The 27,160-nt window shown below is 41.8% G+C and overlaps 2 protein-coding genes across 9 annotated transcripts in view; one reads left to right on the top strand and one right to left on the bottom strand.

Moving 5' to 3' along the window:
* Positions 1-1,015, top strand: part of RASGRP3 (RAS guanyl releasing protein 3) — a 58,865-nt gene extending 57,850 nt beyond the window's left edge. For all 6 annotated transcript variants that reach the window (XM_041404343.1, XM_041404342.1, XM_041404337.1 and 3 more), the window contains one exon: positions 290-1,015. In XM_041404343.1, coding sequence (XP_041260277.1) covers positions 290-298 — 9 coding nt within the window. In that variant the 3' untranslated portion in view covers positions 299-1,015. The remainder of the gene's footprint in view (positions 1-289) is intronic.
* Positions 1,016-8,386: 7,371 nt separating this feature from the next.
* FAM98A (family with sequence similarity 98 member A) lies at positions 8,387-26,580 on the bottom strand. Of its 3 annotated transcripts, none has more exons than XM_041404417.1 (9): positions 26,382-26,580; positions 25,852-25,930; positions 22,834-22,982; positions 21,216-21,350; positions 18,220-18,404; positions 15,762-15,842; positions 14,362-14,478; positions 11,781-11,948; positions 8,387-10,260 (listed from the first exon to the last, which is right to left on the bottom strand). In XM_041404417.1, exons 2-9 carry the CDS (start codon positions 25,902-25,904, stop codon positions 9,511-9,513), a joined length of 1,638 nt encoding a protein of 545 aa, XP_041260351.1. In that variant the 5' UTR covers positions 25,905-25,930; positions 26,382-26,580; the 3' UTR covers positions 8,387-9,510. The 3 variants fall into 3 exon arrangements, with proteins under 3 accessions (XP_041260351.1, XP_041260353.1, XP_041260352.1); XM_041404419.1 differs by lacking the exon at positions 26,382-26,580 and adding an exon at positions 26,127-26,348; XM_041404418.1 differs by lacking the exon at positions 26,382-26,580 and adding an exon at positions 26,037-26,056.
* Between the last annotated feature and the right edge of the window lie 580 nt (positions 26,581-27,160).

Below are 27,160 nucleotides of genomic sequence, written 5' to 3'. Positions count from 1 at the left end.
GTTCTGGTGTCAGTATGTGCTTTTTAGCAGTTGGGTACTTCTCCTTTTGAAAACCATTAAAATAGCCTGGTGGATATCTGGCCACCTTGTGTGCTGTTGTACCCTTGCAGTGCACAGTCCAGGGCTCCATGAGACTCACAATTACCATTCTGACAAATACAGGGGTCCTGGCCAGGGCAGGGCATTGATCTGCTGTCTGTTGCTGTCATCCATAATGTTTATACTTCCAAAGCCTCATGCTTTTATTGACCACCTCTGCCAGCACGTAAATGCTTTCTTCTGCTTACAGGATAGCTGATTGCTCACCCTGAAGCACAGAAGACTAAAGATGACAACTACAGCAAGTGTTGATGGACTGTCACAGACCACATTTGGCCATAAGGAGTGTTCCCATACCTCATCCTTTTAAACCCAGCCATTGTTTTCTTAGCTGAGAGGTGTTATAAGGCACTATTTATTTTCTCACAAGTAAGCCATTTCGATGAACATCGCACAGCCACAGCAGCACGGATCTCTGTGCTCAGTGTTTTCTTTTGTATGACTTCTGTGGAAACTTCCTCCACATGCCAGTGAGGATATACTCGGCCTTCTTTAAATGCACTGCATCATTTCAGTATGACTGCCAGCAACAGCAATGGTGAGGACAGAAGCCAAGCACCCAAGTTTGTTCAATAACACTCCTTTCCCAAGGCTTGTAATGATAATTTAAGGAAAGAAGTAGGTGTGCATGTTGATTAAATCTCAAACAAAAATCTCTCACAAAATCCTCAATACTGAATTCTTCACGCACCTGGCGTTTTGAATTTTGGCCGTGTTTACATTGCTGCAGTGAACGTTTTGGTGTTCAGCACAGTGATATCAGTTCCCAGACTGGGGATCCTTCAAATAGGCAGCAGCTGGCTGAGACTGAAGGAATTCCAAGACACTATGTGTTTTTCTGGTTACACCATAATGGAGAAGGGTGACCTTTGCCAGCACTGATTATGGTAACATTAGCATGCAATAAGCACTTTAGTTTTAAGTGTGTGTGTGTGTTTGTGTCTGTGTCTATATGTGGATGTGGTACTTTTCTCTGGTTAGAAAGCTGTACACGTTAAGACTAAATGTTCTGAAGAGCAATCTCCGAATCAGCAGATTGCTAAGGTAGGATCTAGCACCTGAATTATAATGGTCTGGTTTGAAGGTGCATTTCCCAGAACTGTTAAGTTATTGAAAGAGGACAGTGCTCATCTGGAGAAAGAGAGAAAAACATAACACCACAAAGCTCAAACCTGAAAAACTGGCACACATGTTAGTCTTCTTTTCCCATCTCCCCACAACAACAGGGGTGGGTGTGTGCATGTGTTGCACACAATCTGATTTAAAATCCAATTATAAGATGTCCTACAAAATTCAAGTTATTGCACCCTTTAACATGTTATAAGCCTTCAAGATGAGAGTAATTTCATAGACTTCCCTAACACAAAAATGAGACCTACACTCCTCTGTGGTAATTTGACTGTAAAGTGCACTGGGACTACATGACACCTGCCCAGATTTGCATCCTTCAGGTTTGTTTTCCAGCACAACCAGTAGCAATAGTAAATAGTAAAAATGTGGAGATAAAAAAAAAAATTTAAAACCATTCTCTTTACTGTTGTAAACTCAAGAGAAATAAGCACTGGTTTCCAAACTAGGATGAGGGCCAGAAGCACACTTCATTCTTACACTTCTGCAGGCAAAGAGCAAGCATGAGCAAAGCGGGGTGTTGGTTTCCTGTGGTGGGTCAGGCGCTGGGTCCCAGCCGGCTGCCCGCACAGCCACCGTTACAGCGCACGGCTTGCTCACCGCGAGAACGGTGCACGGGAGAATTTGAATACAGAATTTGGTTACCATCCAGGCTGTTGATGGATCTGTTGAGATAAGCCTCTTAATGCTCTGTAAATGAAATGTTCATGAGCAACTTCATTCTTAACATCACATAGTTTTGACCAGCATTTAGTCCGCAGACCTCAGCTCCTTTCTTGCAGGCTTTTAAAAGTTATTCATAGCTCTTGACTTGCTCATCTCATCAATAAATCTCTTGCAAGCCTGGTAGCTTCAGTCAGTTTTATACTTACCTCAGCAGCAGTTGCAGATCAAGGATAGCCTGCAGGCTCGCACAACTGATCCTGCTAAGCAAAGTAATGCAGCCTCCAAGGAGGATCACAAAATCATTAAGGTTGGAAAAGACCTCTAAGATCAGCAAGTCCAACCTTTGACCAATCACCTTGTCAACCAAACCATGCACTAAATGCCACATCTAGTTGTTTCTTGAACATGCCCAAGGATGGTGACTCCACCAGGGAGGTGGTGGAGTCACCATCCAATGCTTTACAACCCTGATAATGAAGAAATTCTTAATGAAATTGAGAAGGAATAGGTGAAAATTTCAAGCACCTGGTACAGCTGGAAACTCTTTGTTTCAGGCATTTAAGGAAAGGGAACCCAGAGCATATTGTTGGCAGTACGTGATCATGGCCATTGAAAACAAGAAAGACACTGGGTAGAAATGCAACCATTTTTCTCACACACACACCCCTCACTGCCCAAAAAGGAACAGATTTATCTTAGACAATGTAATTATTTATTAAAAAAGCATTCACAGACTGTTTACAGAATGAGGATCTCCTAGTTCCACAACAAGAATCTGAGCAGGGAGAGCTCACAGAGCTTGAACAAACATTTTAAGAAGTTGATATGAGCTTTTTTTTTTTTTTCCTCCTGTGGGGAGGCCTGAATATAGGTAATTTAAAAAATCTTTTTCTTTTCTTATTTCAAGTGGACATCTTTTTCTGAACAAGGGAAAGACTTTTCTTCACAAAAACAATTTTAGTTACCCAATCTAGGCAAAGGAACAAAGAGTTCCTTGTTTGCTCTCTCTAGCTTAACAAAATGCAGAAAGCATCAGCCATCAGAGTTCCTGCCTGATCTATGTGTCTTTCCTGGTCTGGGTGAAATCCTGCCTGCTAGAAGTACAGCAATTCCAGGAGAGTGTCCAGGAGAAACTGTGTCATAATGACAAGAATGCTGGATTAATGAAGTAGCTAAAGTCAGATACAATCCCAAATGATGCTGGATAATTCCACCCCATCCATTCTCTCCTGTCTCAGGATCTTTTAAAAAACATGGGGGGAGACCTAGGGATTGTTCAAAAAACAAACTCTCCAAAACACCACACAGTGGAAAGGAAGATCATGTCAAACCTTATTTACAGCTTGGTCTGCAAATGCCAAAGAATACAAGCAACAAGAGTAGGTGAAAAATGCAAGTGCTTGGATAGACCTTGTAAGAGATTATTTGGCTGTTTGAGCCAAACCCACTAGGACTTTCTGTGCTTGTTTAAAACCTCGGCAAAGCCTCATGTTGCCCATAAGGGAGCTTCAGCTTTGCTTCCAACTTTATGGAGTAATGTGCTTGAGTGCTTCTCAAGGAGTCAGGGGGACATCTGGCTCCCTCAGAGGGAAAAGCAAAGTCAGGTTTGAACCCAAGCTCTCTCCTCTGCTCTAAACCTCCCCAGAGTATTGCTTTTCTCTGCCCCCCACCCCCAGTCCTACTCAGCTTTTAGGCTTTAAAAGAATAACCCAGCTTCACAAAGAAACATCTTCCTAGACAGAAGCTATCTTCTCAGAGGCACCTTCCTCAGGCAGGTGAAGGCTTGGGAAGGGACAGGGAGAATATGTTTGCTGACCAGAACTGTCTGAAGCATGTATTTTCCCCAGCTGGGAAAGGTGAGCCATTTTCCTTTCAGTACAGCAGATGAGCTGAGCTGCAGAGTAAGGTTAGGGGCAGCCATTAGCTAAAATTTTACATTTTCCCAAAATTAAACAGCCTGTCACCTCTGTGGCTGTTGCTCAAGGACTCTTCTACAGAAGTCAAAGTGAAAGCACACCCTACATGCTCCCCCAAGGTCTTCCTCATGGGAAGCCCAGAAGCCTTTGGCAAAGTAGCCACAGGAGGATCCCTGCAGCCTTGGACACTAGTTCTAGAAGCTTTAGGCATCTGTATGGGAAATACAGATTTCACATGAAAGAAAGCTGCATGTGAAGTGTACTGGACAGAGGCTGGAAAAAACCAACAAAACAAAACAAACCCTACAAAAACAACCAACCCAAAAAAACCCAAAACAAAAACAAACCCCACCAAAAACAGAGAACAAATAACAGGACAAAGAGTAAATGCAGGAAGAAGCACACTAAGAGAGCTCTTTCTCTATGACACCAAGAATGGAAAGGGATCCCAATGGGAGTGCGGGAAGGAAGGAGGGAAGGAAGGAGGGAAGGTTGGTTTTGTAGAGGCAGGAGAAACAGGGTTTGTTTATTTTGTGACTATTATAGCGCAAAGAAAATCTAATCAAGGTTTGCTTCATTCAAATCAGCCTACTAACTGATGAAAACGTCCATACAGCACAAAAAATAGTTCTAAGTACTTCTCAAGAAAGCCTTGACAAAAGAGCTGACAGGGTCATTGCAGAAATGGATATAACTTTGGAAAAAGTTTTTGAGTTATCAGCACTGATCTGGATTTTCAGAATAAGCATTGCAGCCAACAGGGTAAACTCATTGGAAAATCTGTGCGCTGAACTTTTAAGTGCTGTTTACAGCTGTGGACAATCTGGTCCTAGGAGACAGAAAAGCCATCAGCAAAAGGCTACCGCTGGGGCAGTATGAAATTTAGCCAAAAAGTCTGCTTTTTCCATGAGTGGAGCTAATGCCGGAAAGTTTAAAGAGGCCTTATCACCTTCATCTCTGCTCCATGTGTGAAAACGAGTTATGACCTTCCACCTGCCCACAGCATAGGCAGACTCCCTCTTTCTTTGGTTTTACAATAGTGTTTTCCTACTTTTTGTACTTGTTTGTCTCTCCTCTGTTGTGGGAAAGACCCACGTGGACAAGAGAGGAAATTACTGGACAATAAAGGGGAAACAATGACACTGACAGCAGTCAGAGCTATAAAAAGCACCAAGTAAACACAAAGGAAAAATATTTTTTTCCCTTCTACGCTTGTTTGTCAAGCCATTAGAGCTGTGACTTATTTTCAGCCAAGGAGGGGAGAAGGCAATGTTTACAGCTGGTAATAGCACTTGCTTTTTCAGGTTATGAAAAGTCATAACCTGAACCAAGCAAGCACATGAGTATGCCGAGAGCCTACACAGGGAAAACACCTTGGCATGCTGCTCTCCAATCACAACACTGCTGTGACTCTAACCTAAGGGTTTGCTAGAAGGCTGATAAAGCAAACTTGGAGTTTAGCATGAGCCAGCTTGTTTGGGATTGCTAAATCCTCCTCAACACCTTACAAATGCATTGGATACATCTGTACCATTCCTGTTGTCCAGGGAAATCAGAAGTTGAGAGCGCAGAATCACAAGCCTAACAGTCAACAACACTTGGATGCTCTACTGCAGTCCAATGTGGCAGAACTAAGACTAAATTATGTGCAATAAAAAGGCATCAGAGGGCTTTTGTTTGCAGGTCTCCATTTACTTAACAGGGAGCTGAATTCTAGTACCACAAGAATTGACACAAGCCTTTTGGACACTCAAAAGTCATCAGCTCCCAGTGATAATCCTTATTCCTCACTGCATTCTTTCCACTTCCACAGTTTAATTTTATTGTTCTAGGTGTATAACCGGTCACAGGGAATACTCCTACACCACAGGACTTTTCAAGCTCCAACTATTTCTCATAACTATCTGCTGCCATGAATCGTGCTACCCCTTCTCCCCAGTTCTATCCTAGATAGCTGACTGGTAAGCCTCTAGGCTCTAACTAAGCCTGAGGTTGGTTGAGGCACTTGTCACTTCCCTCAGTTCAGATGCAAATAACAGTTTCCTGGAGACAGACATCCAAAGCCTTAAGGCAGGTTACCCACAGGCTCTGGCTGAGAAGCCTAATCCATAGCTTGAAGAGCCTCTCTAGGGCCACCAGCCATCCTGGCACATCACCATGGAGCCAGGATTCTGGCTGCTGAAGTAGAGGAGATTTCCCGCCAGCTAAACAGAAAACTACTCAGGGAACAGCTACAAGCCAAAAGGCTCTCTGGGGTGAGTTATGTACGGAGCAAGTTCAGTTTGACCCACTTTTCCTGGTTGTGGTACTCCTTTACTCACAGTAAGAAATAAATTATTATCTCTTCCTCAGACCTGCAAGGAAAACCCCCAACTAGGACTACAGTGCATATGGATCATGGTATTCCAAGTCAGGTAGTAATGCACCTGATGTGCGAAGCAAGTGTGCCTCTCTCCCCATAGTTATGTTACTGCACAGTGACAATGCTTGAGAGACAGTGATCCTAACACAGGGAATGGAAAGGCAATGCAAGCGAAGCCTTTAGGAAACAAAAGCTGCTAGAGGAAAAAAAGGCAGATGGAAAAAACAGAACAAGATGCCTACAGCTTGTAGGAGAAGAGTGGCAAGAACAGGAAGGCCAAGAGGAAAAACACTGTTCCCTTTGCTTGCTTACTTGCCCTATTAATCTGCTGGAGTTCTGCTTTTGATCATGATGCACAATGAAATCAAACATGTATATCCAATCCACCACAGTCTAATAACATCCACAACCCATCTCTCTTCTCCCAGCTTCTATTTAAGAGATTCCTCCCAGTGCAGCAGTGTAGAAATCATGTTTGGAAAACAGCAAATATCAGAGCATCATACAGAGAATAACAAAGCAGTGCCTGTTTGCTTTCATTAATCAAAGCTGCTCTCTCCACATACACAAAGCTTGTTTTCTCTGGGGAACAAAGAAGTCACAGCACACCAAGAGGAAACAATAGAGTAAGGAAAAACAACAACAGCTGGCAGAAGCAAAGTGTTTTCTTTCCTGTTGGAAGAGTAAAGCCTCCTGGTTTTGACTTCTGATTTTTTTTTTTTTAACTTTCCCCCTCAAACAGGAATAAATTGGGACTTGGCTTACCCTAAGTCCTGGAAGAGGAAGGAGGAGAAGGAATGTATTTTGATGCAAAAAAGCTATCTGGGAGGAGGAAGGGGAAGCTCCTACCCCACCCCAGCATCAATTCACCATGTCACAGTGTGCAAAGGTGAGACTCTCCACTGCAGCAACAGCTAGTCTTGCAGAGCAACTGGCAGCTCTGGCACAGAAAGCAAGCTCTGAAGGTGCTGATGTAACTCCAGCAGGGGCTCTCTGAAGCACCTCCTGAGTTCCCTCTTGCTAGGAACGAGTACAGCACTCTTAATGCACTGACAGAAAGCACCATCCTCTTTGCAGTGAGGTGTGTGAAGAAAAGCAGAAGCTGTCAGCTTGAAAAGACTACATTCCCAGCAAAAGGCTCTTTTAATTTGTCACTATCTTTGCATTTGCTAGTCAAGGACTGACCCCACTGTAGGAACCCTAATTCTTAAAAAAAACCCCACTAATTATTTATGCAGAAATGCAGCTAGTCACCAGCTAATGGTCATGACAAAATATTACAGGGGAGACACCTTCTCTGGAGATTGCTGCTGTAAGAAATCATCAATAAACCTTTGTGAAGCAGCAACACTCAGTTTTAGATGCTGATAATTTGAAAGGTGTTAGGCACAGATAGATCTGTATCAGTGATCCTCAAAGACCTGGATTCAATACAGAAAGCTTTTCCCTCATCAGGCTTGTTAAATTTGCTTGAAACACTAAAGGAGAAAAGCCATTAAGTCAGATTCCCAAGTGCCTTTCTCAGGGACCTTTGGTCCAAACCCGTGAATCACTAGCAGCACCTAGTGGCTGTAATAAATCAAACAGATTTTCAGGTTGATTGTGGCATGAAATACAGGCAAATCAGTTCTAAATTACGGTTTTTAGCTTATTTACATCACTACCTTGAATTACAGCAACACTGGCATTACAGAGATACTCTCATACTCATGCTATTACTGTAAGCCAAGGAACTCCTCCTGCCTGCATCAATCTGGATTCATCCTTGAGGACACAACAGGTAGCCTCTGCCATCATCACAGCCTCTGCTGCAATGATCTGAGCATGAACCTACATTTCCACAAGGCTGGAGAGCATCAGGAAGTTCCCAGAAGCAGCATACCAAGTTCACATGGCATGCAGGAGCATAACCTGGGAGACACGTGCTCACAGAGCCTAAGAATAACTTCACACAGCAAGAGAGAGTACTACGAGCTGCTACACCAGCTCAGAGGGAGGAACAGAACAAAAGTCAGAGCAACTGAAGACCAGTTCCTCCCACCTGCTGCTGTTCTGACAGCCCCTCAAAGGGCAGAATGCATGGTACAGCTGGGACAACTACAAAATATAAAATAGATTACAATATAAAAATGAGATGAAGACAGAAATCCCCATGAATTCCCAGCTATTGTATCAACCACTTTTTACTGTCAAAGAAAAGAAACTAAAGCAAACAGAACATACAGACACCTTTATTGCTCACCTTTTATACAACAGCACACCTTCAGCCATTTTCTTTCACAGCTTTTTGACAATGTTTATGTACACAAAAAACCCAGCAAGAAGCATTATGTGGCTTTCAGTAAAGAAAAAACCCAAACATTAGAACACCAAACTCAGCCAGGTTTTGTTTTCTGCAGCAATAATAAAAGGGCTTCCTCCAGGCAGGAACTAATCTTCCAAGGCCGTAGTGCATTTCTTTAAAAAGACAACCCCCAAAACAAATTGCTCTAGATTTGCTGAGCCAGTGGTATTTAACTTGCAAATAAAATAAACTTCAGTTTGTCATTTCTTCTAGCTGATTTCAAGTAAAAATTAGGTTTGGAGGAGGAGCAACTTGTTTTGGATGGATGCAGGTCAGTTTGAATTGCTACACCTAACTACAGGCCTACACACACTATCGGTTCACAACTTAGCTTAGTTTGAAATGATCTTTGCAGATTTTGGCGGCGGTCAGTCTTCAGAGTTGAGCAGGTGGGAAAACGTGGTTTAGCAGGAGATAAGGCTACTGAACATGGCATCCACAGCAGAGCTCAGATAACACAAAACCCCGCTTGGCAGAGGAGTTCCCCGTGCGCGCACACACGCGCTGTAACGGCATCGTGACTGAAACAAGAGGTCAGCAAGAAGAAAAGCAACACTCCAGACTGGTTTGGAACATGTAACTCAACAATGGTTTGGGGGGCAAAATGTAGAAGTTCTACTGTGTACTGTAACAGACAAATTGGACAGGTCTTGGTGTTTCTCCAAATCAAAATAGAAGGCAAACACAACAGGCATATTTAGAACAAAAGTGTTTTGAGCAGAGGGAACCAGTCCAACATCCAAAAAGCATGGCTATTAGTTGATGTTTAGGGTGCAAGGGGTAGTGGCAATGTCTTTCTTTCAGACAGGTAGAGGTGGGGTGTGGACAATTTTTGTCCACACGAAATTGTGCTTTGCTCTATGCAAAACATCCCACCCAGAGAGATTCCACCTGCTGTGTACATACCTGTACTAATTCAAGCAGCATTTAAGTCAGGCCTCTGAAACCAGGTTTCTATTATGTGAGCTCTGCTGAAGTGTAAATTTTTAGCAGCCTCAGCTGGTGAAGTGTCTTCCTTGTCCAAAGCCAGATTGATTATACTGATAACCTCCATGCTGGAAGTGCTGCTCAAACTGCCCTCCTTGATTAAAATTCTGTCCACCTCTGCCCCCCCAGCCACCTCCTTGACCTCCTCGGCCACCGCGACCGCCACGGCCACCCCTCCCTCCTCCACGCCCACCCCCTCGGTCACTGTGGGACCCACCATCTTGGTATCTGTTGTCTTGCTGGTAACCACCACCACCTCCCCCTTGGTAGCCACTTCCAGAATAAGAAGACGACTGGTAGCCACCATAGCCTCCTCCTTGGTAGCCACCACCGCCATGGTAGCCACCTGTTTGAAAACCTGCATCTCTGTAGTTGCTCTCCCTGTAGCCGCCATCCTGGTAGCCACCGCTTCCGCCATCTGTCCAGCCTCCTTGAAGCTTGTTTCCTCTTCCTCCTCCTCTGCCACCATGATCATAACCACCACGTCCTCCTCGTCCCCCTCGATCATGGCTTCCTTGTTCATGACCTCCTCGCCCTCCGTAGGATGAGTCATAGCCTCCTCTTCCTCCTCGGTCATGACCCCCGTGGTCATAGCCTCCCCGCCCTCCATAGGAAGAGTCGTAGCCACCTCTGCCTCCTCTGCCACCGCCTTGCTGTGAGCCACCCTCTGGTCTTTTCTGCCATGGTGGCATCTCAGGAGGTGGGGGTTCAATTTCATTGGGCCTTCCTCCTCTGTCAGGCACTCTGCCCATTAGCACCTGCAAAGGGAAAGGGAAAACTGCCGTAGGAGCTGTGACACCTCACACAAGAGTCACATTTACTGACACACACCACAGACAACACCCACTCCAACACTTTTACATCCAGGCAAATTTTGTGTGTTTTAATGTGACACACCTCTGTGTCCAGTTAATAAAAGTTAAACAGGGATTAACTAGTACTTGAAGCACTGCTAACAAGACAAGTCAGGAGACCTGTGCTTTGTGTTCAAACAGCAGGCACACCACCACAGGCAGCACCAACACAGTCTTTCACTCAACTCTTTATTACTGCAGAGTGCTAAACTCAAATAAGCACAAGTACAATGCTCTCCTAACTAGTGCTCCGAGTTCCTGTAGAAGCCATTGACTTGGTAAATAAAGGGCAAAAAATCCTATTTTTCAGTGAGGATATGCAGAGACTTAACAACAGACAGGTGTGAGACAGCACCAATCAGAGTGGAACAAGACTTTAGAGGTCTTTACCTGTCTAAGGATGGTGTGACCTTAAAAATTTAGCAAGGCAACATGGGACAGGACATTTGTACTGCTTGAAGTTTTGAAGCAACATAACAACGGAATTTCATTGGAAGTAGGCCACTTTGCTATTTCATGCTGCTGTCTTGGAAAACATTTAATATTGATAATGGAGATAAATTAACAGATTATACATCAGCAGCAGGGCAGCACTTGCATTCCTACTAAAACATACATACAGTCTGATGACACAGTCAACCTGTCTTACTACTTCATTTCTTTCACAACAACAACACTAAAAAGGTGCAGAAATTATTTGGGTTGCATGGGCTGTGGCCAAATCAGCACACCGCTGTTCCCTCCTAAATTAATTAGAACTTTACCAGAGGTACAGTTGGTACTCAAAAGGTAGAAGAACATGCACCTATCTCCACAATTTTAAAGCACCAAGTATGCTGCTGTACATAGCTACTGAGCTGCAAGTTCAGCATATATACTTTTTTGAGCCTACTACTCTTGTAAAATCATAATTTTTGAAACAAGGCAAATTCTTTACTCTAAGTCATTTTTCTCCCATGTCATTATTAGAACTATACACTTGTCTGTAATCTATTTATGTACCCAAGGCAATCTAATTTGTGGGATCCTTGCCTTGTGATTTTAGTATATTCTATTTACATAGACCAGAAATACAGTTACTATGTAGATGCTATTTTAGACACGGTGACAGAATCAGGTAGCAGTAGGGTAATGGCTTCAGTAATTCTGGCAAAAGAGAGCATGCCTACTCCCACTGAAAGTAACCCAAGGTATTTCAGCAATTTTTACTGCCCCAGAGAAGGGACACTGTGAACCTCAACAGCTGAAACTGTCCACAATGATGGACACAACTGATGCATTATCTGCAATATATAAACACCAAGTTTCTTAGTCTTTATTTCCAAATTCCACTTACAATCCTGACGAAAAAAAAAGGGATTTATTACTACATTCAAGTTACTTAAATATTCCTAAAAGAACAAGACATTTGTCACCAAAGGTACCTTATTAATGGCACATGCAGTCTTCTCTCGGATGGATCCGCTGCTCGTTCTCATAATCTTTGACAGATCCTGCCGAGCTGCCAAGAGATTTGCAATTGATATAGTGCACTTAGTAGATAAGAGGGCACGTTTTGGCTGGTAGACTTTAGCCAGTTTTTCTGTTTGACTCTGTTGGAGCAAAGAAAAATAAAACCCAGTCAGTTAAAGCAATGGGACATCTCATGAAAGAATTAAATCAGCACTGAGTAACAAGCCACTGCTGCAAATAGAACAAAAAGTTAACATAAAATCAGTGGGAACCACTTTATAACTGAGGATTACTTCAATCAAACTAGCATTTGTCACATTAATTTCTTAAGTAAATAGGAAACACAATTCTGACTGGAATGCCAAGACACCAATGAGCTGACAATTTCAAGAACATATACATGCAGACTGTATTACTCCCAGGCAGTCAAACACAGAATAGAAGTGTGCCATATAGTTACATGAATTACTGCTAAAATCCAGAAGACACCGAAAATGAAACACATCTGTATTTAGCCTCCAGACTGCCTTCTGTGCCTTCACCCTGACCTGCACCCAATTCCAGCTGGGCCAGCATCACCCCATCTCCAGCACTTATCAGCAGAAAAAGGTCCTGTTAAGTCATTTCACTCTTCATTCCAGTCAGCTTCTTCACAAAGACAAGGCACCAAGAGGCCTGGCAGAGCTAGAAATGAGATCCCACACTCAACTTTGCCTTGTATGCAATGTCTCTTCTTCTACTGCCTTTCAGTATTAACCACTCTGGCTTTCTTGAACACCTCAAAAGTTTTCCAGCTGAGACACAGGAGAAGGCTGTGCTACCACACAGGAGTTACCACACAAGTTACATCTCTCTTCAGTTATCAACAGAGTGCATGCAGTGTGTTATGCAGTTAGGATAAATCAGATTGCCATCTGAATGCAGATGATGGCAGTGGGGACAGGCAAACCAGGCTTTCCAACATCTCTTAACAGTGCAAAAACTTAGAAGCACATTTTAAAATCCTAAAAAAATCTTGTTTTCCATCCAAAGGCAGAAAACTGGAATATGGCACTAGCTAAAGGTAGGAGAAGCAAAAGTATTCACCAGTGTGTTTTTGTAGTACTTGTGTGTTTTTCCCTGGTAAGTTTGACTGAGCTCTGAGAACAATATATTGGTCCTATGATACTGTTTTAGGTGAAACTTGAAATTTTAAGTTTAAAAAAAATCCCTAATAACAGACTGCCAGAGGTTATTTTTCCCCTGGTGTTTCCACTATCTGGAGAAGTGGCTATTTAGTCATACGATTATATTCTGATACTTGTCAAATAAAAAAAAATTATCATCTTGCTAAAAGTTACCATTAAAACAAACTCTATTGTATGTCTGGAATACTACAGCAACATTCTCCAAATTTGTATTGTTATGCTTCTAAAAAAATATTTGCATTTTAATAGATATAAATGCATATACACAATCTGTGGGTTTTGTGAAAATATTTTGTGTAGCTAGTCAAGTTCAAAAGTATCTGAGAATTCCTAGGAAAAAAAACACAAAACCACGTGGATAAAGATGCCAGAGCTGTAAGACAATTAGAAATCCTTGTTTTTAAAACATAATTCACACTTTTGCTCATTTTTGTTCACTATTAAAATATTTAAACAGTCAGCTAGTTCTTCAGTCATCTACTAAAAAGCCTGAAGAATACAAGGTTTAATAGAGAGTACACCAGTAGAAGTCCTGCTCAGATGACAAAGCAAAATGAGACAGGTCACAGTTTAAGAATAAAGTATAGTTGCTTTTTGAAAAAACACTTATCAAGAAAAACACTCAGTGATTCTATGTGTCACAGTTTAGCACTAATAACTCTATCTCAAACACTGTCAGCAGTATACTTAACACCATGTTAGCAGATCTGGTTTAGTCCTGGAAAATAAATTATATGTACTATTTTTTAAAATTCTGTAATTTCTGAGACATAGGAAATAGGGAAATCATGTAATTATTTCTAAAAGCAGAATATGTATCATGTACTCAATGGAGAACAGATCTCATGTCACAGCCACTTGTGTGGTTCAGTGAAGCCCATAAAGCATTCCCCTGTCTCTAAGGTAAGAACAAGCAGTGCCTTAGCAGCTTTTCTCACGTGCATCTGTGGAGTTGTGATTGCAGACACACTTTGAGCTATGGAAATCTGATCACTGTGAACAGCACAAAGTAAGATAAGGAATGGCCAACAGGAAGGTGCTTTTCTACCATAACACAAGACACAGCACTTAGTGGTTCACATTATGGTGCTCTGAACACAGCTGGATCAGTAATCTCTACTTTTTCCAGTGGCTTTGGTGTATAGTTACACACATTCTGACTTCTCATTTGACAGACTGATTTAAAATCCAACAGTTTTAAGTAAAATATTTTTATTCATCTTCCACTGTCATAAACTTATTTAGAAACTCAAAGCCAGACAACTTATTTTTGACTCATGAAGGACAAAACAATGATGCAGTTTTCCAGAGATACTTATTATAAAGGGTTACCATCAACCAGAACTTCACAGCAAGCTGTCAGTACCTTAGCTCTGTCTGACCAGCCGAAGGATTGCACAGTAACATCCAAACGTTTGACTAACAGTTTTCTTCGGACTTCGTATTCGTTGGCTATGGCTTGATTAATTGCTTCAATTTTTTCCTGAAACAAAAATTTGCAAACAATCTATAGATTAAAGTGTTTCTACTTAATAAACTATGTGTATGGAATAGAGTGTAACACAAAGCTAATATGCATGGCTTAAGACTGCAATTAATCTACCTTGTCAAATGGACTCACAGCCAAGCTGTGCCTGCTGTTATTTTCCTGACGCTTCCATGGCTCATGTTCAGCCTTCTACCATTTCTAACAGCACAAAAACTGCACATACTGCTGAGGCACTTCTCAACATCCACAAGGACAGAGAAACAAAGGTGAGAAGATACTATCAGCAACAAGCTGAAGCAAGGGCATACATAACTCCTAAGAAACAGGATGTCCATGCCTTCTTAAAAAGTAGAAAGCTTAAGGATAAAGACAGAGCAAAGATAAAGTCCTGTGTAAGTAAGTAAGTAAAGTACTGCAAGAGGATCTTGACTAAAGTACAATCTACATACAGGCAAAACAACAAAGTGCCCTAGAGGAAAAAGTCATCATGAGCAACACCTGGTAGCAGACAGTTGTTTAGTTAGAGCAGCAGGTGAGATATGCACCATTAGAGAAATAATATGTATATTTAAAGAGGCCTGGCTGGAGGGAGGGCAGCGGGGCCCACCTTCAGCCTCAACAATACAAACACTGAAGGAAGCAGACTGCTGGGGGAAGATGTGCTTCAGCCTTAAGTGAGAGAGACAAGAGAGACCTGAAGTCTTGCAGCAGCAGCAGCCATAGCTTTGAGCTTGGTGCAGCAGCAGTGACTACAGCAGGTGACAAATCCCAACTGGGGAAGATCACAGCTCTGCAGCCTGGGTGCACAAGGTCTCTCCCAGCTCCTACCTGCATACTCGCTGCCTCTTGGAGAGGCTATGAAGGAAGCAGACTACTGCAAGTGACAAAAAGAGGGGGACGTTGCGAACAGACCCAGAGCTCAGCTAGAAAGAAGGCCCAGAAGCAGACATGACACCATCTCATCAGGACTAGGTCACACACACAGTGCTGGTAAAGGGCAGGAGAGGAAGGTTTAAGCTACTGCACAAGCATGCTGGTCAGCACCATCACTGCAGGTCTCTCATTTTGGAAAAGTTTAGCCTGCACCTGGACCTAGAGATTCATGAGTCTAAGATCTTATCAGTTGCTGCACATTTGTTGCACATATACATTATACTGCAAGAAATTATCTTCTCATCTTCAGAAAGAGAAAAATAATTTTGCAACAGATAGAATCAGGATCAATACTTTGTACACTTGAAAAAGGGAAATGGGCTCTAATACATGCAACTACTCACCCAGTGAGCTGGTCCCAGTTGTTTCTTTAATAAAGGTTTTCCAACATGATTAGGTGGAACCTTTGCTAGAGTTTCCTTCAGCTGTTAGGAGACATATAAAAATATAAGCTTTGGCTAAAAAAAATAGTTTTTCAAGATTCAAATTAAAGGAGAGGACTGTTGCACAGTGAAAAGCATGACACAGCAACCTCCAATACCAAGTTACTTTCTCTGGAACAGAGAGCCAAGCACACTTCTTTTGGAAAGCAACTGTTTTTAGATTTCTGGTAGTCTCAGCTATAACAATTTAAAAATTACGAGAAGGGAGTACAGATTAGATCAGCAGTAAAAACAAAGACACCATGAGGTACTGCTACTCTTGAAGCCAGAGGGATTATTCTACACATCATCTCTTTAATCCAGAAAATAACCCACATATGCATCAAAAAGCTTATTTTAAGATGATATAAAATATAACGTGGCCCAAAGAAGGATCCCTCTTTACAATCAAAAGGAGAAAAATCTTTAGTATGAAATTTTAACTCTAGCATTTTAGGAGTTTGGACACAAATTATCTATCTCATCTCAAAATTTCTTAGGACTTCAAGGAGGAAGAAATGGAGTGGCAATGGCAAAAACTTCCAAAGTAGTTTGGAAAAAAAAACCATCAACCTGTTCAATCCAGCATGTGATATAACACATTCAGTGACCTGGTTTTCCAATGGTACTGAGACAAATTTATTTAAGATTTTAAACCTAAGTGCTTTCAAATGGCAGGGGCTGTTCATTCAAGCATCAGCAGCTCCTTTTTTTAATGTGGTGGATCATTAACAAAGAGTCAACTACATAAAGATCCTATTCCAAACTGTACAACATGTATGTAAAGGAAAAGTTAGCTTGATTTTCACTCATTAAATCAGAATATTGCCATTCTAAGACTCACTTTTTGAAAACAAGAACACTGTAATGTATTTTCATTCACAAAGTGAAAGAACCTTTTCAGTTATTAGTCAGCTTTACTTTCCCATTTCCAAATACTGCTAAAATGTGAAGTACTCAGATTATATATATAAATTATATATAATTTCTACTTTATATATAATTTCTACTAAAGCTGTAGGTTAAAAACTTCTGATTGCACTTCATTACACTGTAAGCATGGTTAAAGAGGAGGAAGGTTTATTTAACTCCCTGAGAGAATATGCATTGAACCTTACTAGACAATGTAAGAGAAGTACATTATGAAAACACAAAGAGAATCCCCAGATTAAAAGGATTTTAATCTACTTTATATTATGTATTTTCAGAGAGTCTCTTCCAATAGCAATGCTTCCAAGTATTGCCCATTATTATTTTTTACCTTTTATATTACAAAAAAGCACAGCATTTCTTATGTGTCTGTGTAGTGCCTATAATAATTCCAAAACCAGAAAACAAACTGTTTTCATTCTACACCTTGGACTTCTAATGGAAAACAATGTTCCTCCTCTTCTTAAACAGCTCAAACCAAACTGATATCTTGCATAGAAACAAAACACTATTTTCGGTTTCTTGGTTTTGTTTAAGTAAAATGCAACTAAAAGGTCTGTCAAACTCCAAAAGTGTTTCAAGGAGCTTTGCAATCACAGAATATTCTGCATTAGAAGGGACCCATACCTGTTCTTTAAAGTTAAGGGCTGTATTCTGCTGTTCTGCTCTCCCCTATCCTGAAAATTAAGTCACTAAATGTAATTTAAAAGCTTTCTGTCCCCGACCATTGGTCTGTGTACAGGACAGTCTACTCCATTTAATTTCTCTGATTTATAAAAGTTACTCAAAATTATCTTTAAAAAAAAAAAAGAAAAACAAAACAAAACACAAAAGCCTGGAGAATACACACATGTAAGGAATAAAAATAAATGGAATCACAAGAAATATTGAAGTCTGAGGGAGAAGGTCTTAAGTTTTACTTTAGTTACACCACCTTTTAATCAAAACATCTTTAAAACATTAGGTTCCTATACAAATTTAAGTGCATTTTTTGAAAAACATTTCTCTTCAACATGAAGTTTGAGGGAGAAGGTCTTAAGTTTTACTTTAGTTACACCACCTTTTAACCAAAACATCTTTAAAACATTAGGTTACCACATAAATTTGTTTAAGTGCATTCCTTGAAAAGCATTTCTCTTTAACAGTCTTCCTAAGGCCTAAGATGAGCATTTGCTATGCCTTCTGCAACAAGTGATGGCATCAAAACCTAGAGCAGTCACCCTGGAAAGCAATGATAGCAAGTCCCTGACCTCATGTCTTGGCTTGGAAAAAGCCTTTAAAACAATTTTCAGAATTCTGACCCTTTGTATACGCAGTAAAACACATTAACTCTCCTTCACAATTCAAACACTGGAGTTTCACAAAAGAAATCTTGCCCAGGTGGCAGAACTATTTTCCATCAAAACAATAACATCATAAATATTCAAATTTTTCTTCCTTTGGATCTTACTTTTTTTTCAATTCCGCTGAAGAACTGGAACATGGTTATGTTGGCAGGAGGCTTGGACATGCCTAAAGCAATACAGATGCCTTTTAGCTCCTGAAAGACTTCACTGCCACCCCCTTCCTGGGCTTTTTTAGGAGGGGCATTCACACACAGCATTCTGGCAGCTTCCAGTTCAGAGATGAGGTATGCTGGGGTAAAAAAAAATTAGATTTAACCATCAGATATAAACCAGTTATTTTAGAGCCAGTGAAAACTCAAGTGCTTACAACCAACAAATGTGCAAACTGATTGTTTTGGATAGAGTGAGGGATAGAAATTTTGTGTCTACAGAACATTCATGTTTAAATTACTGAGCTAGAAACACAACAAACAGAGGAAAGGTTTTGTACAACCAACTAAAGCCTGGAAAAAATCCCTATGATTCCAGCAAGTATTAATCCCAGAGTTCAACAGAGCACAGCTCTTTTCCTTCAGATTTTGCCCAGCAAAGACAAGACACTAGGAACATGGAAACAAGCAGGAGGAGGGACTGGGATGTGCATTTTAGGGTAGAGAAGCAAGCACTTCTTGAGGCTCTAGGAAACAAGCAAGGTAACAAGTAGAGAGAAGTGAAAGGTCAGATGAATCTCCTCTCCTTGCCCACACAAAAGGCAGAATGGAAGAATAATCCCACTGAGAAGTACTATTGAGAATTCATGTTTACAGTGACTTCAGAAAGGAAGGCTGTAACTGATTAAATAGAAGCTAGAATGGCTGAAGTTTTCTTCAATATCAGAACTGTAAGAGCCTACTATTACATGTAACTCCTTCATCAAACAAAAAGAGAAAAATCAAAATCACAATTTCTGAACACAGTACATGCCCAGAATTTCAGCATCAGGTGTCATTTACAGCAATATAAATTTACAATTATATAAACAGCCTTTGTTTGCAGGTGTCACAACTTTAAGGTTTGAATTTAAAAAAAAAACCCACAAGTTTAACAATACTTTTCTCGTTAATCATAGTGTGTGACCATAGCAATAACATACACAAACACATCTAAAAATAAGAAAAATTGATCCTGCAGACACACTTGTGAGCAGGGAAGTAAACCCACAGATACACAAAAGAATATTATTATTTATGAAACTGGACAGATAAAAATATCAAGAACACAGCATTTTACTGATCTCTAGAATGTCATCTGCTAAAGATACAGAATACCTTATAAAAAAAGATTCTTAGAATATGTAAAACACTGAAGCATCCTTTGCAAGTTCTTTCAGCAACACTTTATACAGGTTTTTCTTACACTGAACTTTCAATTATTCACACTCTTTTCAGGCCTACTGAAAAAGAAACTAGCAGGAGAATCTTGTTTCAAAAATGTAGAGATCACATTTAAGCTACCTTCAACCTCCTCTAACAATGACAGAAAATTTTAAGTCTCTCACTAAGATGAATGTTCTTTAGATAGCAATTCTTTTTTTGCACAACTTTTCTGAACCAGTCTGAAACTCTTGTACTTTCTGTTTTGCAGATGCTCATGCCTAACATTGTATTCTAGTGATGCTGCACATTAGGACAATCAGTCCTGACTACTTGGGTTTATTTGGTGCTTTCATCTCCCAGCAATACTGCTACATCTTCCAAGTGGCATAAACTGTGCTGCATTTCATTAAAATGCAAAATACCCTGACATTTCACTACAGAGGGTTATCCTGTTTCTCCTGGAAAAAATACTTTTATGGCTCACATACAACAGGATACCTAATAGGTTCACTTAGCTAAAGAAAGCCATGCAACTATGGTGGTACACAGAAAAGGAATTTGGCACTATTGCAATTCCACATTTGACAGTAAACACAGCATTCCTGCCAGATGGGATACCAGAGTTCATTAGCACGGCCTGAACACGGCCTTATATTACCAAAATGTACATCACAAAGGACCTCTGGGATAAACTGTGTGTCACAGACAAGCCAAATTTATTGAATGGCTTGGCTTACAGAAAACAAGCTGAAGAGAAGATTGTTTGAGCTACAAACTATTCTAAATGAAACAAGTACCTCACTGCACCTGACATTTTTAAACATACTATAAGAAATATTCAGATTAAGTCTAATTATCTTTCTCCTACTGCTGAAATACAGGAACGTACTCTGTAAATAATTTCTTGTATCTCAGAAGAAGGCAGAACTAAATTTGTTTTGAAAAGTTAAAGAATCAGCAGCAACTGAGGAGGCAAACAAAACATTAACTCATCTTGATTTTAAAATCAGATTAAAATTAGTACTACAGTTTCTAACTCAAGCTTGTATTTTTTTATTGTAATGTGAATTAGTATCACACAACTTTTACAAATTCAAGTACTATTTCTTCTCCTCTAACATTTCATAAGGAAAAAAAACAGTTTAGCTATTGAGATCTGATGGGTGGAAAGACATCACCATTGCTAATGTTAATTTCCTTTCAATCAGGAGAAAGCAACAGTGAAGCTATTTACTAAGGACGTTGATCAAAAGAACTAAGAGTTGGGATAAAACATTCTTTCTTTCTTAACAATTCCAACTGCTGCCAGTGTCGGAAAATTCAAGTTTTATTGCACCTTGCAACTCATCACACTGGGAGCCTCTAAAATTATGATTTGTCCAATGTTAGTGGTCATTTTTACAACCATGCTAAGTAGAGTTGAGTGGCTAAATTCTGGCAGAAGTCTTCAAATAATTCCCTCTTTGTTGTGCCTTTTGAGAAGCAATTGGACAGGCTCTTTGCTCGTGAAAGTGAAAAAGGTTAACACTCACATATTTTCCATCATATACTGGGTACATATTGACTGGTAAACCCAGAAGTAGAATACTTTGATGCTGTAAACTACAGCAAAAATAATGCATATTTTTAGGTAACTACAGTGTAGTACATTGTGGTAAAGTAACCAAAATCTCATTAAGTGTAAGAAACAGTACTATAAATCTTGCAGAAAATCAGGTTTCCTTGCAAGCACCCTTTTAACTTACTAAGCAGCAAGAGACAGTTCTTTTGATTATGAAGGCGTTTTGTCACATCTCCCGATGTTAGTGACGCATATGGACAGTTCATTTCAGACAGCAACCCACTCATTTCAAGCTGAAATTCTTCTGCTTCATTTGGACCTTAGAAAGACAAGAATAATAATTCATTCACTGCTAATATATAGGTGGTATGATTAGAATGAATTAGCTATTTAAAAAAATACCTATTTTGCTCAAGTTGCCATTTAACATTAAGACCCATTTTTAATGGAGGCCAAGTGCATTTCCTGGGTTTCCTCCAAGACAAGCACAACCCATCTGGAACCATGATATGCTCCATCAATACAAAATTTTGTTACACTAACAGCTTTTCCAAGCTACAACAGACAGGCACTGGCAACTTCTACAATGAATTAAAAACGATCGTGAATAATAAATATGGCTTATGAGTTCTCACTTTTTCCTGTTATTTCTGCCTGTAAGCTCACATTTGTCAACTGATTTTTTTTCACATCAATATCCTTTAAAAATAAGTAAGTCACATAAACCAAACTTTTGTCTGATATTTCTGTCAAAAATTACTGAAACTAATCAGAATTTGTTAGAATAAAAAAAAAAAAGTGATGAGAAATAACATTTTTTATTTTTTGAAAAGAGACTTCAACTCCAAGTGTCTGTTATTCCTAAACTCAAGACATACAAAATGAAGGCAGGACTTCACAGTACTCCAGCCAACATGTTTCTGTCACTGTGGTTTAAAGAATTTGAGATAGGTGTTGGAAGACTTCTGGATTGGATTTTTACACAAAACAAAGAATAGGAACCTTATACTACTGGAAGGGGGGAGATACTGTATTGTTGCAGAGAAAGAATATGAAATACACTCAAAGAAGAAAGAATGAATATGTCAAAAACAGAGAGAAAGGAAAGTAACAGATGTTGAGGTAAAAGGCAGCAACCTTTGGCCACTGAGCAAATACAAAGCTAAGCTCATAAAGACATTATGAGTTAATATATTGGATATTCAGGAATATGGGTTATCACACCAATTTAATAATCTAATCTTGTAGATTGTCATGACTAGCCGACAAAAATTCACTTTTTTTCCCTGAAAGCCACCTGAAAGGTTTGCTTCCTCTACCAAAATGAAAAACAATCATTTTCAGGATCCTTCTCAAAAATTCAAACAAATAGCAAACACAGAGTTAATGGAACTAAGAGCAAAAAGAAGGTATGGTTACTGTAGTCATGAGAATGTTACCTTGAACAGCAGCATACTGACATCAAAATTACAAATAGAAGCATTGAAATAAAAGTATTCTCATGATGTAGTAAAAACCCCACTAGCATTAATGTTTCCCTAAATCCATCGAAGAACTTTAAAAAACAATATGGCTGAAAAATTAACAGAAAAAGCTAATTTCAGAAGAAAGACTGTTTGATTGCCATTATCGTTTCAATCTCTACTGGCTGTTCAATAGGCAAATCTGAGGTGGAAAACAGCCAAAATGTGACAGTGTGCAGACAACACTGCCTGGTACAACAGATATGGCCAGCCCTAATCTCTGTGGCATGCAAGAGCACACATGAAGTGCATGCCTGTGCTGGAGTTACGACTACTTACTGTTGGTGGCCTGCACGTTCTCCTCCAGTTTACAGAAGAGCCGTAACTCGGACACCAGCCAAGCGCAGAGTTTGGTGAACTCAGGGGAACTGGCTCCATGGGACACTGCTTGAGCCAGCGCTCCGTCGTCTAACAATGGACCTTTGTAACTGAGAAGTAAAACAAAAGCACAGTTCATTAATGTTTGCTGTGGCAAATGTCCTTTGACAGATTTATTTCATGCGGTATATGTATCGAGAGCTACAACCACAACACATCTGCAGTGCTGATCTCATGGAATGGTGATTCCTGGACTGAACTGTAGCAAGAACCACACTGAAAACATCAAAGTAAACTCAGAATTTGTGTGCACGGTAACTTAGCACCACAGAGACTGTGTCACAACATATCATCATCAAAGGTTTCCTCCTGGAGAATGTTACCATTTACAGTGGCAACTTCTCTGCCTCCACCTCCTGAAGATGCTACTGACAACAGACCTATCCAGGGCAACTGCAGTCTCAAAGAGTCCTTCCTGAGCTCTACATGTTGGATAATTACTGTTGAACAAGTGCATCTTTCCTGTCATTTCCTGTCACGTATGAAAGTGCTGCCTTACAAAACAAAGCCTTCAACTGAAATATTACAAAAGTGATCTGCATAACAATATAATCTCTTGAAAAACCAACCTTCCTAAATATACACAAGAAAAATTAATGGAGTTGGTTTTTTGCATCAGCAAAATAAGCCAAAAATCAGACCTTGTAAAAGAAAGCATGAGTTTACAGATCAGATCTTAGAAAACATTGTTTTCAGGACATCTGTGTACTGATAATCTCTCAGGGGGAGAATGAAGAGCAGGGAGAAGGCTGCCTCATTAACCAGGTTGAGGCACAAGTCAGAGTTTATCTCAATATTTTAGAAAAAACATGAACAATATTATTTTGATATACTGCCCCCAAAAGAGAAAGGCATCCAAGAGTACTCATAACCAAACAAAATCTCTCTTGGGAACTTCCAGGTGAAGTCGCCCACTACCTCACAACAATCCAATGAGTCCAGGCAACCCCAGCAATAAAAAAAACATCTCAAATTCAAATGAAATTCTCCTCACTCTGCTCCTGTGCTTAATACCACATACAAAGGATTTGGCCTTCGCTGTAGTGGCCTGTTGCTTCAGCCAAGTAAAATGAAGAAGCCACACTCAAAAATAACTTTTACCTCACAGAGCAGCTTGGTTGGTGACACAGTTAATCTACGGCCAGCTGGTGGGAAGTGTAATCCCATGTATTACAACCCCAGTGCATGAGCACTCAGGCTGGAGGCTTCAAGAGGCTAATCAGAGCAGCTCCAGTCCCGTCCCACAGACATCTCAGGCCTGCATGTGCAGCTCTGGGAACATCTGGAAGCATCCAGTTATAGGTCAAAGTAGAAAGGAAGCAATGGCAAGCCTTCTGCTTTGGCAGGGTTGGGATTTAAGTCCCTGCTCAGATCTTCTAGAGGTACCTTTTCTTTAACAGAGGCAACATCTTGAGTGTGTTATTTCTTATAATTATGACTTCAGCTACACATCAATCTGGCCAATAATCCAACTTGCAGATTCCTAAATGCAAGCAGCTTTTTCCTTCTGCTTCTGCCAATGGCACATGTTCCAGAGCTCCGCTCTCTTCTGGTAACATCGTGCTATCCCATCTGTTTGCTTTTTCAACAGTTCAGCAAACTCATTTACGAGACAAGAGGCCACCATCTGAACACCTCAAGCACAATTACAAAAAGAAACACTTCTCTAACATGTAATGCTATGAGAAAAAAAAAAAAATCAAGTGATATATTAGGAATATCTTCAGTATCTGACGAGAAAAAGTTGAACCATGAAGACCACGGAGCTGCTGCCCAAAGCAGAAAGCCTCAACCACCCCAGTCTTTCCAGACACCAAGAATCAGAAATCCTTTAGACACATGCAATGGTTTTCCCAGTTGTTACCAATATTGCTGAGGTCTCATGTCTTTCATCCTCCAAATTTTCTTTTTTTCACTGTTGTCAATTTTGCTTCATATAACTTATTTGTTAACCTACTTTCACTGTTTGCTTTACTTATTCATGTCAAAAATCAACAACACTGTCCTGTAATTGCACAAATCACAACTCCTTCAAGCTATTAGTATTCTTTTAAACATATGACAGAAAAAATAAGTCAATCACAGTATTTTCATTGTGGCAGAGCTGCCTTTTTTACATTTCAGTCAGAGAAATACCTGCTAAAACAGAAGCCTACTTGTCAAGCTTTGCAACTATCATCACTAACTTAGCCTGGAAATACAATCTTTGTTAGAGCATAATGACTCTAGCCACAAAGTGATTTATGGGAATGGGGCCAATGTGAGTAAATACAGCTGTCTGCATAGAACCAGCAGTAGAAGTGAAATTGAAGCTGCCTGTCCTCTGAACTCTCAACAGTTTACAGACATGGGAGCTTACAGCAGGACTTCATTCTCTCCCTTTGATACTTATGCAACTTTTACTGACTCTGACAAAGTAACAGGTCTGCACAGCAAAAGTTTCCTGGGCTATATTACCCTTTTAAAAATGTAAAGAAGAAAAGCACTTGCTCATTTGCAATTTTTTTTTTACTTCACACCCCCCCCCTCCCCGCCCAACACTAAATACGAAGCCTGAAAGTTTCCTTCTTGTCTGACGATCTCTTTATCCTGTCCCACCCTCCTAGGGCCGCTGTGCAGAACGCAGCTGCAACCGAGCAGATGGCATCCCAGAATCGAGGGGATCAGCCCGCACGGAGAAGGGACACACTCGCCAAGGCCGTGCAGCCAAAAGCCTGCCCGTCTGCCCTGGGGCACCATCCCCGTTCCCGCTCTGGGGGCGGCTCTGGCGGGAAGGGCCCACTCCCGGCGCTGCCCAGAGCCGCGGCCCTCCGCAGCGAGGCGGCCCCGCCTGCGCAGGGCGGGCAGCGGCGCCGTGTCCGTGTCCGTGCCGGGGCCGCCCGCTGCTCCCGGCCCGCACCGCCAGCCCCGGACACGTACCCCAGGTCCTCCAGCGACTCCAGCACATCGTTCTCCAGGAGCTCGAACTCCATCCTGCGGCGGGGCACGAGGGGCGGACCTGCGCGACAGCGGGACTCAGCGCCACCGGTACTCGCACTCCCACCGCCCGCCATCCCCCCCTTCGCCAGCCCATCCCGGCCTCGCGGGGGAGACTCGGCTCTCACCCCGTGCCGTGCGGTGAGGCAGAGCTGCCGGCGCCGCGGCCCCTCTCCCCGCGCTGCCCATGCCCGCCCTGCTCCCCGGGCCCCACGCACCGCGCTCGCAGCTGCGCCGCCGACTGCCGGGTTGGCATCTCAGGGCGGGGAGCGCGGCGCCGCAGGCCCCCGGCCTCCCTCTACACCCGGCTTCTTAAGGGCCGCCCACACCGGTGCCTGAATAACACCGCCTCCGTCCCCGGCGGTCTCCGCCTATCCGAGCGGAGCGCCGTTGCTAAACTGGGACACCGGTGAGAGGCCGGAGAACGGGCCGTTTTTGTGGGAGAGGAGCCCGGGACGAGCCAAGGATCTCACTTTTGTGTTCAGGCGCCGGCACGGGCAGACCCGGAAGCAAGACTCCTCCCTCCCCACCGCCAGTCCGCGCAGGAATGTGCTGCGGCGAGCGGCGTCGCGGCAACGGGCGGGGCAGGGGGAGAGGACGGGGCGGCGGAAGGGTCAAACCGCGCCAGGGAGCGAGAGTGCGTCCCCACCCTGCCGCGCCCCGCGCCGCGGCCAGGACCACAAATCCCGGCATGCCTTGCGCGCCGGCGAGCCTTTCGTCGGGGGTGCTCGGTGCCGAATAAAAACAATAAAATTAATAAATCGAAGCCGTTTCGGTTCAGTTCTACATGGAAACCGCGGGACTCGCGTCTCCCTCTGCTGCGTGGCCCGGCGGCGCGGGCTGGAGCGGTGCCGAAGGCAGCGCCGGGCGGGCTGAGGCCGCTCCGCTCTGTGGGGAAACCCCTCAGGCGGCGCTCTGGAAGCGTCCTTAAAAATTATTGTAAATTCGGGTGTAACAGCGGTCACTCTTTCCAGTTGCTCCGTTGCCAGCATGTTCCTTGGGAAAGCCGTGCACGTGGGTACAGATCCGTCGTGTGAGAAATACGTGCTTTATGATTGGCTTTTCGCAAATATTAACATGAATATTATATGTGGTATGTTAGAAAATTATGCTGTATTAATTCTCTGAAGTAGTGTGTCAAATATAGTTTTAGGTATTAACATAATGTTAAAATAGTAACTATGCTATGTATGGTATTTTTTTAAAGAGAGGAATGAGTTACTCCCACCGACAGCCACAGGGCACCTAAATC

Source organism: Onychostruthus taczanowskii, unplaced genomic scaffold, assembly GCF_017590055.1.
Source record: "Onychostruthus taczanowskii isolate IOZ18803 unplaced genomic scaffold, ASM1759005v1 scaffold21, whole genome shotgun sequence".
Classification (NCBI taxonomy): domain Eukaryota; kingdom Metazoa; phylum Chordata; class Aves; order Passeriformes; family Passeridae; genus Onychostruthus; species Onychostruthus taczanowskii.
Note: the sequence above shows the minus strand (reverse complement) of the source record. Positions and strands in the feature narration are given on the sequence as shown.

What these genes read in the sequence shown, in the direction of transcription:
- FAM98A (XM_041404417.1), bottom strand. Translation starts at nt 25,904, where the DNA reads ATGGAGTTCGAGCTCCTGGAGAACGATGTGCTGGAGTCGCTGGAGGAC. An exon ending in GAGTCGCTGGAGGACCTGGG is followed by an intron (nt 22,983 to 25,851) that starts GTACGTGTCCGG and finishes TTTACTTCTCAG; the next exon opens with TTACAAAGGTCCATTGTTAG. An exon ending in AACTGGGACCAGCTCACTGG is followed by an intron (nt 14,479 to 15,761) that starts GTGAGTAGTTGC and finishes TTTTTGTTTCAG; the next exon opens with GAAAAAATTGAAGCAATTAA.